Here is a 12,292-nt window from a genome sequence, read left to right as displayed (position 1 = left end):
AGAGTTGTAACATCTCCTTGGAACTGCACCTGAACTACAGTAAATGATAAAGTGACTTTCCTTGTCTCCTGCCTTATTACTCCATGCCTTCTACTTCCATCACAATCTCTGGGGGTTAGCCCTGTTTGGAGAGGGTTAAACATCTGCACTGCCATCACCATCTACTCCCCCAGGGATCATCTGCAGTGCCGTCTATACTACAGTCGAACACTCCAACTGGCATCACGAATCACTACTTAAACTTTATCCCCATTCAATTCAACCCCATTTACATGACCGCCTGAGGCCATGGACCGGGTCACTGCCACTGTGACATTTTAACGGGCCCGGCGCCAAGTACCCCACGGCCTCTGGGGCATGTCAATTGCCCTCATGACATTATCCTTGGCTTCTCTTACTTTGTCAAAGCCAACTTATTCTGGGTTTATCAGATCTGGAAGAAGTTTTTGTATTCTGTTTGCTAATATTTTGGCGTATAATTTCACATCATTATTAATGAGTGAAATTGGCCTGTAACTACCGCAAGAGGTGGGGTCTTTTCCCTCTTTTGGAATGAGGCTGATGTGAACTACTAGAGACTCTTTTTTGAAATTGTTGGATTTACTAATATGATTAAAATAATCTGTCAAATGTTGGGATAATTCAGGTTTAAAATATTTGTTGTATTCAATCGAAAAACCGTCTGGACCTGGACTTTTTCCACCTGGAGATCGGTTTATCGCCTCTTCCACTTCTTCTTTAGTTATGGGACTATCTAAAAAGTTAGATTGAAGGTCCATGATTTGGGGAAAGGATAGGTCTTTTAAGAAATTTTGTGTTTTAACAGTCTTATCTATAGCAGAGCTATAATTGGGTTTTAAATTGTAAAGATTTGAGTTAAAATCTGAAAAGTCCTTGGCAATATCTTCTGCTTTATAAATTAACTGATCTTTATTATTCTTTATTTTAAGTATGTGCGTGGAGTTAATTTGTTTCTTATTTGTATTTGTTAGATATTTGTCACATTTATTTGCAGATGAATATGCTCTGAACCGAGAATATGATAAAAAATTTTCAAATTTTTGATTTAGGAGGGCCTTTATTTCAACTCTTAAGTTATATAAGTTATAGAGGTCTTTCTCTAGAGAGGGAAGCTGTGTTAGTTTGTGTGAAGCCTCTAGTTTTTTTATCAGTAGTATTTCCTTTTCTTTTTCTTTTTTTTGCTCTGGAACCCAATTCAATAAGGATTCCCCTAAGAACGGCTTTATGAGCCTCCCAGGTGTTGGAGTCGCATTTGTCATGAGGGCGGTTTTCTTTGAAGAAATTCTTTATGCCTGTGGCTATATATTCTTGTGTGATGGTGTTCTTAAGTAGATTATTAACCCCTTCACTACCAAGGGTGGTTTGCACGTTAACTCCCGGGCCAATTTTTACAATTCTGACCACTGTCCCTTTATGAGATAATAACTCTGAAACGCTTCCATGGATCCTGGTGACTCTGACATTGTTTTCTCGTGACATATTGTACTTCATGTTAGTGGTAAAATTTCATTCAAATAACTTGCATTTATTTGTGAAAAAAATGGAAATTTGGTGAAAATTTTTAAAATTTTGCAATTTTCCAACTTTGAATTTTTATGCCCTTAAATCACAGAGATACGGCACACAAAAAACTTAATAAATAACATTTCCTACATGTTTACTTTACATCAGCACAATTTTGGAACCAAAATTTTTTTTTTGTTAGGAAGTTATAAGGGTTAAAAGTTGACCAGCGATTTCTCATTTTTGCAACACCATTTTATTTTTACGGACCACATCACATTTGAAGCCGCTTTCAGGGGTCTATATAATAGAAAATACCCAAAAGTGACACCATTCTAAAAACTGCACCCCTTAAGGTGCTCAAAACCACATTCAAGAAGTTTATTAACCCTTCAGGTGTGTCACAGGAATTTTTTTGAATATTTAGAAAAAATGAACATTTAACTTTTTTTCACAAAAAAAATACTTCAGGTTCAATTTTTTTTATTTTACCAAGGGTAACAGGAGAAATTGGACTGCAAAAGTTATTGTGCAGTTTGTCCTGAGTACACTGTTACCTGGTATGTGGGGGGGAACCACTGTTTTGGAGCATGGCAGAGCTCGGAAGGGAAGGAGCGCCATTTGACTTTTTCAATGCAAAATTGGCTGGAATTCAGATCGGATGCCATGTCACGTTTGGAGAGCCCCTGATGTACCTAAACAGTGGAAACCCCCACAAGTGACCCCGTTTTGGAAACTAGACCCCCAATGGAACTTATCTAGATGTGTGGTGAGAACTTTGAATCCACAAGGGCTTCACAGAAGTTTATAACGTTCAGCCGTATAATTAAAAAATCATATTTTTTCCACAAATTATCTTTTCTCCCTCAATTCTTATTTTTCCAAGGGTAACAGGACCCTAAAAGTTATTGTGCAATTTGTCCTGAGTATGCTGATACCCCACATGTGGGGGTAAACCATTATTTGGGCGCATGGCAGACCTCGGAAGGGAAGCAGCGCCATTTGACGTTTTTGGCTAGAATTGAGATCGGACACCATGTCGCGTTTGGAAATCCCCTGATGTACCAAAACAGTGAAAACCCCCCACAAATGACACCATGTTGGAAACTGGACCCCCCAAGGAACTTATCTAGATGTGTGGTGAGCACTTTGAACCCCCCAGTGCTTCACAGAAGTTTATAACGCCCGGGCGTGAAAATAAAAAAATCATATTTTTTCCACAAACATGATCTTTTAGTCACCAATTTTTTTATTTTCCAAAGGGTACCAGGAGAAATTGGACCCCAAAAGTTGTCCAATTTGTCCTGAGTACGCTGATACCCCATATTTGGGAGAAAACTACTGTATGGGCACACGTCAGGGCTCAGAAGGGAAGTAGTGACGTTTTGGAATGCAGACTTTGATGGAATGGTCTGCGGGTGTCATGTTGCTTTTGGAGAGCCCCTGATGTACCTAAACAGTGGAAACCCCCCACAAATGACCCCATTTTGGAAACTAGACCCCCTAAGGAACTTATCTAGATGTGTGGTGAGCACTTTGAACCCCCAAGGGCGTCACAGAAGTTTATAATGCCCGGGCGTGAAAATAAAAAAATCATTTTTTTCCACAAAAATGATATTTTTGCCCCCAATTTTTTATTTTCCTAAAGGTAACAGGAGAAATTGGACCCCAAAAGTTGTTTTGCAAATTGTCCTGAGTAGGCTGATACCCCATATGTGAGGGTAAACCACTGTTTGGGCGCATGGCAGAGCTTGGAAGGGAAGGAGCACCATTTGACTTTTTCAATGCAGAATTGGCTGGAATTGAGATCAGACGCCATGTTGCATTTGGAGAGCACCCTCCCTGCTAATGCTTCCCTTTAACCACCGGTACACCGCAATCGTGTTTGATTGCGGTGTGCAAGGGGTTAACGAGTCGGGGGCGGCCTGTGACCGCCCCTGACACATTGTGCCGGGAGTCAGCTGTGGTAATCAGCTGACACCCGGCCGCGATCAGCGGCACTCACCACGTTGGCGCCGCTGATCTCTATGACGTAATATTCCATCCATGGGAGTTAGGTCCAGCGACACATGGACGGAATATTACGTCCATTGTAGGAAAGGGGTTAAGCTTCCAGTTTAATGGCCCTCTTCTATGTGGATCTATGGCTGTTTTGAGAAATAATGGGGCATGATCTGAAAAAAGAATTGTGTCATAAGAAATTTTTTGTATGGTATTCAATAGATGATGGGGGAGGAACAGGTAATCAATTTTTGAATATTTGTTATGAACTGAGGAGAAAAAAGAATAATCTTTTGTGGAGGGATGTATTGTTCTCCAAGCATCTATCAAGAGTCTGTCATTTAATAGTTTTTTTATGTATCTGATTGTTTTTGCGGGAACTGTAGAGTGACCATTTGAAGTGTCTAGAGAGGGGTGTAGAGGTACATTAATATCACCTCCTAAAATTATTTGACCTTCTGCATATATGTTGACCAGGGTAAACAATTTATTGTGAATTGTGCACTTTAATAGTATATATCTTCCGTCTGTGTCATATATAGTATTCTTAAGTGTGAAGGGAATTCTCTTGTTTATAATTATGGATAATCCTTTATTTTTTTATCGGAGAATTGGCATTGAACCATTTGGTAAAAAAATTATTCTTAGTGATAGATGTATAGGTTTGTTTAAAATGAGTTTCCTGAAGAAAAACGACATCCATTTTATTTTTTCCTAGATAGTTCAGAATTTGCAACCTTTTTTTCTGGATGTTCATACCTCTTACGTTGAAGGTAGCAATATTTAAATCAACCATTAAAATTTAATGGGGACGTACTACAAAGTAGTCTCATTTTTTTAGTAGAACTTGGGGATGGGGCAGGGTTATATGGGGTTAAAGTAAACAATGGAGGTTTGGTGCAGCACCTGAGCAACATGCTCGTGATTCTCAGAAGGCCTGAGAAGGTTTTGCAGCTGGTTAGGATGTAGGCAGCGATGCGAGCCCAACCAGGTATATATGCAAAAGGGTGGTGTCTAGGCCTGTGGGGGCGTGGACCTAGATATGACAAAACCCTCAGTTGATTTGAGAGTGTATGACAATAAGTATAATTGCAGGTGAACAGACTTCCGGTGAGTCTTATTTGAACAGGTAATACCGTAAACACAATGCAGCATTTTACAATCTAAGGATGTATCTAAAACTAATCAATTTAGACAATAATGCTAAATGCATACAACATGCCCAGATTTCTCCTGTACCCCCTCCCCTCCATGCGGGGAGAGGGAGGAGGAAGAGGAGAGAGGGAAGAAATGCCATGAATATACTAGAAATATATCAAAAAGCAAATAACAACATTAAAAGTAATTAGTGTCAGATTTGTAAAAAGAGAAAAACAGATGAGAAAGAGAAAAAATTGGCAAACATGTCAGCTGGTAAATGTCTCAGCAGAAGTGTAGAGCCATACACCAGTTTAAATTTACAACATCAACCGACCTCTTCTTCGTCTTCCATATCCTTGCTGGGGGTTTTCTTCAGCTCCTCATTCAATCTTCTCTTTTTCTTTGACTTGGAAGGGGTTGCTGTGGACCGTTGTTCAATTCTTGGAAGAGGTGGTAGATTAAGAAAAAATTCCGCTGTGGCCCTATCTGGGACATAAAGATTTGTCAGGTCTAGTTTTTGGAGGACAAATGGCAGGTCATCTGGGGTTCTGACAATCAAAGTTTTGTTGTTAAGGGGAATTGCCAAGCCAAATGGGAAAAGCCATCTATAAGCAATGCCTTTGTCTCTCACTGCTCTTGTTAAGGGCTGAAGCTGTTTTCTCAAATTCAGTGTTAGCTTTGTAAGGTCTTGAAATATTTGAATCTCACTGTCTTCAGATTCTATTTTTTTCGCATCTCTTGCTTTTTGGTATATCTCCTTTTTCGTTCTGAAGCTTTGAAAACAACATAAGATGTCTCTTGGTCTGTCCGGTCTAGAAGGCTTTGGTCTATAGGCTCTATGGGCTCTTTCTATTCCTAGGTCATTGTCGTCATTTTTTCCAATGGTGTTGGAAGCCCTCTAACTCTTAATTTATTCCACCTCGACCTGTTTTCCAGGTCATCAAGGTGAATTCTCTGCAGAAATTGTTCTTTTTGGTTCTCTATTAAGATTTCTGTGACTCTTGTGGCGTGCATTATAATCTGATCAGAGCTGGTCTCTAAATTCTGTACTCTGTCGTGAACAATGTCAACATCATTTCTGAGATCCGCTATCTCTTCCTTTACCACTTGGGTGAAATCTTTAAATAGGTTTTTCATGTATACAGCCATGGGTAGGGCTTTAATATATTCCTTTATGTCTGGCATTGGAAAGATGTTTACTGGATAATAGAGACCCATAAAAATGGATAGTAACCTGGAAGTAAGCAGCCCATTTAAAAACACAGTGCACTGACAGACTTCATGCCTTTAATTAAAATGGTCCAAAAATTATCCCTTACAGTCAGTTATGCTCAGACAGGCAGTTCTTTGTAGTTTGCTGGCTTAAATTGAAACTGAAGGCATTGCTGTCATCCTTTATTGAGACAACTGGTGTGCCATATATTCCACAATGCTCTATGTTTCTTCCACATTACTACACTAGTTGGAGGCAAAAGAAGCCAAATTTGGCTTGTGTTTGGTAGTGCTACTGCAAGGATGACTGGTGCCAGTGGTGCTTCTGCTGCTACTGGCAACTAGAACATTCTTAACTATTGAATTGCATTTTTTTCTTTTACAGCACCCAGTCCATTGTTCTTGTCATTTTCTTTTACTGCACATTTTCTACAACAATATAATTAACCCCTCAAGAATGTGTATTTGTACATGAAATACAACACTAAAAATGCCAACTGTACCATATCACTGATTAGTCACAGAGTCCGGTACTGCTACTGCTATTACTCCTGCTGTCAACTGAATCTCTGTATTGTTCAGAGACTACTACACTCATCTTCTGCTGAAGTTGTACAACACAATACTGTTTATAGTATTTATTTCATGTTTTAAGATGTTCTCTTAATATGAGAAATAAAAGCCAGCTAACCATGATTACATCTTGAAGGTGCTTGGAGCCCAGAAACAACTTGTCAGAACGTGAAGAATGCAGAAATAAGGAAACTCCAGCTCTACGAACTGTGATTCTTTTATTCACATGAAATATATGGAGGACATATAGAGTCAGCGATACAACTTTACATGGCACGCAGCATCAACACATTTCAGGTGTCCGCGCACCCTTAATCATGTGAATAAAAGAATCACATTTCATGGAGCTGGAGTTTCCTCATTTCTATGTTCTCTCTTTCTAACCCTGTTGCTGAGCTGTGAGCTCTGGTGTCCTCTCACGATCATAAATCACCCTAAAATGACTGATACATCCCCTGACTAGTCTCTGGTAAGATAGTCCCTCTTTGAGGGCAGAGCTGCAACATATGATAGCTGCAAGACATTATTGAGAAGCACACGTTGTGGCGCCTAAGGTCATGTCAACCTACTGTGGCTGATTCAATCTTCTTCAATTATTAAAAAACGCAGGGTGCATGTTTTTGGCGATTTCTGCAAATCAAATCACAAGTTAATTTAATTCACCGAATTTGCATATTTGCATAAAAAAAAATTCACTCATCTCTACTGGATAACATTGTTCCTTTTAATAAATGCCATAGTTATCTATTATGAAAATGATGCAGTGATATGGGATATTTGATGGGGGCTAAAGGTTTTCCTGACCATTAAATTTTAGCAAAAGAAAGGAAAATAGGTAACTATGAAGTCATAAAGGAAATTATCAAAATTAGTAGCTTTATTGCAATCTTTTTTTTATTTCAGATCTTTGCAACTGGTATAAAAGGAGATGTAGTAAGTATCCAGTATATTTAATTGTGCTGTGACCCTCCATTATTTAGGGTCTTTTCACATTTTTGTTGCAATTCTTTATAAAATGTAATTTACAATATTGTTGAATTATCATACAGCATTGTTTTTATTAGCTTTGTTTAAAGTTCTTCAACTTACTATTTTGTGTTCTAACACCCAATATACATAGGGAACTTCTGATCCTGAAGGTCCACCTGGAAAAGAAGGACAAAGAGTAAGTTAATCTTATATATGCATTACTTAATAATTTTATTGTACTGTAATTATAAATATTTTTCTTTAAATGGGTTGGCCACTTTAAATAAGAAATTGAGTGCACAGAGCTTCTGCTCTGTAAATGGTAGTGTGATCTGACTTTTTTACTAGCATATTCCAATTAATAAACAGCTTTGCCATATTCATTGTTTTTTTTCCATTGGAAGAGACTGAAGTCTACTCAAAAGTTTGTTAACACTACTTGCTTTACTCTTTGTTTTGTATTTTGTTATTTACTTTACAATCTTTCCTTTGTTCAGAACAATTCTTCTTGTAAGTAATTCACACTCTGCTTTGCCCTGTGGTTCTTTAGGAAGAACATGAATCATGAATCAACTCATCAGTTTAGGCCATAGTTGCTATCTTCTAGTCTGTGGTTACATATATCTGTAATGGTTACGTGTGACTGGACACACCGCCTCCAGCAGGGCGAATTTATATGACACACGCGACCCTGGATACACCGCCTCCAGTAAGGCGAATTTAAATAATAAGACGTGCAGCCAGATACACCGCCTCCAGCAGGTGAATTTCAGAAATACATGTAAAACCGGATACACAGCCTCCAGCAGGGCGAATTTAAATAATCAGGGGAAATACCAGGGAAACAATTACAATGGTGGGCCCTGCAATATGGAACGGGGACGTGGAGACCTCCTGCACTCCCCTGAGTCAGTGTCACTACACTCCTACCAATCCCTAGGCTGGTTCCACACCGGGCACCGCTCAGGATACCTTTAAACCCTAGCTCGCCCTGCACCTACCCCTTTCTAGTGAAATGGCCGGTGCTGAGACTAATCCCACCACTGCACTGAAACACACATAAAGGAAAGGCACAAACAGGGATCACCACTTAGCTTTACTCTGTTGCACTAGCTCCTGGCAACAGAGTCCACCACCAGAATGCAGCTTTCCTGCTGAAACGCTGCCACCAAGCTCTGTCAGAGCTGCAAGGAAATCCCCTCTGACACCTTCCACACCAGGGCTCTGACCGTGCTGCAAGGAGCTCTCTCCAGCTCCTTCCTCCACCAGGGATGGTTGGATATGAATACTATCACCAACACTGATTGCAACACCTGTGACTCTTTTATAGCAGAGACAGAGAAATCACACCTGCATCGTAATCATGTGCACTAACTAAAGAAACCAGAGTGCAATGATGCTCACCACCACCGGGGGGCAAATTTAGAACAAAAGACGCCACAGTGCAATAATCCTAATGGCCACCGGGGGCAAAACCAAACCTAAGCACAGAAAAAAAAGGTTACCTGTGCTTTATATCAGTCCTGATCCAGCATGGATCATGACAATATCTCTGCATCCACAGGTACCACTACGGATTACGAGGTCAGGATATCTAGTCTGTACAGGAACTGGCAGGCTCAGTTTTTAGTGTGCAACCTATTTTCCATTGCGAGTTGCTATACACGCAAAGCTATTCTAGGAGCTGTTAGGAGCATTCAGGGTGAGCAGCCGTCAAGTAGGGGTACCATTGCGTAATCTTAGAGTGCTAACTTCCGTGGTCAGTTAGGGACAGATCAGGGTCAGAATAAAGCTTTTATAAGTCTGCAAATGGATGTGTCAGGTTCAAGTATTTTTCCCCCTGGTTTGCACATTACACATGTTCATGTGCAGTTGTAACAGTTATTTATAGGACAGGGTGATTCTGTATATGGATCATTGTTTGATACTGAAGGAATATAGTAATTAAATATGACAGTAAAAAATGTATATCCCCAAAGTGTTTTAGAAGATGGCAACAATAGATGGATGTCTACTTTATTAATATTACTGTTGTTGCTATTAAAATTAAAACGAAGACAATGCAATATAAAGAAATAAGGAAAATGTGATTCCTGTTATACTGGCATGAAAAGTTGTGTTAAGAAATTCTGGATCACTTACAGATTAAAAATATCTGGGTGATCTAGGTTCTACTCTGCAGTGATGTTCTAAAATGTCCTATCTTCTACTCTGCAGTGATGTTCTAAAATGTCTCTGCATCGTGAAGTAGATGAACGCGATTATGTAGCTGTGTGTCACAATATGTCACGACCTAACAGGCATCTGTCCAGCGGACGGCACAACACAACGGAATGGTAAAGGAGAGAGGAAGGCCCTACCAATAGGGATCAGGGATGGACACCTCCTGAGTTTGAACCTCAGCCTGTCTTTCCACTCTCCTAATGCCCTAAGTGGGTCATTACCACCGCTGCCATCATGAACATCATCCCTCACTGTCACTTCACACTGCGCTGGCTAGTGCACTGGCCGGCAAGGACTCTAGCATCACCACTGCAGATGTTGCAACATGGGGGGGTGACAAGCACGAGACAGATGAGGTAAAAACACAAAACTTAGCTTGACAACGTTCTCTGCTGCAAAGCACCGCGCAGCAGAAGAAAGGCACCAGGATCACGAACTCCACGAAACCAGCAGATTCACTACTGCAACCAGAGAGCTCCTTACTCCAGGCTTAGTTAACATTGATTGCTCTACCACCGACAGTCTGCTGATGTATCAGGTGACCATTTAAAGGATGGTGGGACTGTTCAGCTGACCTAGCAACTCTGCAGTTCAGCAAGGGAAACTGACATTAACCCCTGCTGGCCTGAAGGGAAAAAAGCTACATTTAAATTATAGTGGAGCGAGAGCTGCCTTGCATTCAAAAATGGATCGTGACACTGTGAGAGCCAGAAGACGACTGTCAAACACAGCAGGACTCACCTTAAAGGAGGCACAGATGATTTTTTAACATCTTTGCCATCTTGATTGTGGTATACACAACACTAGAAAAGTGTGGTGTACACATTAATAGAAGGCACTAGCACTGCTTCCTGCCCAAGACCGAATGGTCATGTGATTGATCCATATAATGAGTGAGCAGGAGCTGCTGAATCCTGGGAAACCCAGTCAGCTTTGCTATACAGGTATGAGATTGCATTTCCACTGCAATTGAGGCTAATATAATATAATGTAATATATCAGCTCCAGGTGACATCAGATTAAAAAAAGTATTTAAAAGTTAAAATGCCCCCGAAATGTATTTAAGGACCTTATGGTGAACAAAATAAATGAAAAATAAATAAAAGTCAGTAAAAAAAGAAATAAAACGAAAAAAATCTGTGCCAATCTAAATCACTATTACTAGCCTCATCCTTGCCGAAAAAAAAATAAATTCCATTTCTGATATATAAAAAAATCATTACTGAAAGAGGAAAATATTTTGAACTGTACTTTGCACTTTGTACTAGTCTTTTGTGGTTATATACAGTATATATAAAAAAACAAAGAAAGGTGAAAAACAAACTCAAATTTCCTCCTTTCTTTCTTAGAGAGAGATACACACACATACAGTCATGGCCAAAAGTTTTGAGAATGACACAAATATTATATTTTCACATGATCTGCTGGCCTCTGGTTTTTATGTGTGTTTGTCAGATGTTTTTATCACATACAGAAATATAATTGCAATCATATTATGAGTACCAAAAGGTTATATTGACAGCTAGAATGAGTTAATGCAGCAAGTCAATATTTGCAGTGTTGACCCTTCTTCTTCAGGACCTCAGCAATTCTCCCTGGCATGCTCTCAATCAACTTCTGGATCAAATCCTGACTGATAGCAGTCCATTCTTGCAAAATCAATGCTTTTATTTTGTCTGAATTTGAAGGTTTTTGTTTGTCCACCCGTCTCTTGATGATTGACCACAAGTTCTCAATGGGATTAAGATCTGGGGAGTTTCCAGGCCATGGTCCCAAAATCTCTATGTTTTGTTCCCTGAGCCATTTAGTTATCACCTTTGCTTTATGGCAAGGTGCTCCATCATGTTGAAAAAGGCATTGTTGATCGCCAAACTGCTCTTGGACGGTTGGGAGAAGTTGCTCTTGGAGGACATTCTGGTAACATTCTTTATTCATGGCTGTGTTTTTAGGCAAGACTGAGAGAGAGCCCATTCCCTTGGCTGAGAAGCAACCCCACACATGAATGGTTTCAGGATGCTTGACAGTTGACATGAGACAAGACTGGTGGTAGCGCTCACCTGGTCTTCTCCGAATAAGCCGTTTTCCAGATGTCCCAAACAATCGAAAAGGGGATTCATCAGAGAAAATGACTTTACCCCAGTCCTCAGCAGTCCACTCTCTGTACCTCTTGCAGAATATCAGTCTGTCCATGATGTTTTTCCTGGAGAGAAGTGGCTTCTTTGCTGCCCGCCTTGAGACCAGGCCTTGCTCCAAGAGTCTCCGCCTCACAGTGCGTGCAGATGCACTCACACCTGCCTGCTGCCGTTCCTGAGCAAGCTCTGCACTGCTGGTAGCCCAATCCCGCAGCTGAAACACTTTTAAGAGACGGTCCTGGCGCTTGCTGGTCTTTCTTGGGCGCCCTGGAGCGATAGTTCTTGATGATGCGATAGATTGTTGACTGAGATGCAATCTTTCTAGCTGCGATACTCTTCCCTGTTAGGCCATTTTTGTGCAGTGCAATGATGACTGCACATGTTTCTTTAGAGATAACCATGGATAACAGAAGAGAAACAATGATGCCAAGCACCAGCCTCCTTTTAAAGTGTCCAGTGGTGTCATTCTTACTTAATCATGACAGATTGATCTCCAGCCCTGTCCTCATCAACACCCA

At 40.3% G+C, this 12,292-nt stretch overlaps 1 protein-coding gene across 1 annotated transcript in view; it reads left to right on the top strand.

Moving 5' to 3' along the window:
* The window catches only part of COL19A1 (collagen type XIX alpha 1 chain), a 1,445,738-nt gene that overhangs the window by 639,982 nt on the left and 793,464 nt on the right, over positions 1–12,292 (top strand). Inside the window, exons 16-17 of the mRNA XM_073569423.1 lie at positions 7,354–7,383; positions 7,571–7,615. Of these exons, the coding sequence (XP_073425524.1) occupies positions 7,354–7,383; positions 7,571–7,615 (75 nt within the window). The remainder of the gene's footprint in view (positions 1–7,353; positions 7,384–7,570; positions 7,616–12,292) is intronic.

This window comes from Dendrobates tinctorius, unplaced genomic scaffold (genome assembly GCF_039654945.1).
Source record: "Dendrobates tinctorius isolate UK_male_01 unplaced genomic scaffold, ASM3965494v1 ptg000024l, whole genome shotgun sequence".
In the NCBI taxonomy this organism is placed as follows: Eukaryota; Metazoa; Chordata; class Amphibia; order Anura; family Dendrobatidae; genus Dendrobates; species Dendrobates tinctorius.
This window is presented reverse-complemented; position numbering and strand designations above follow the sequence as displayed.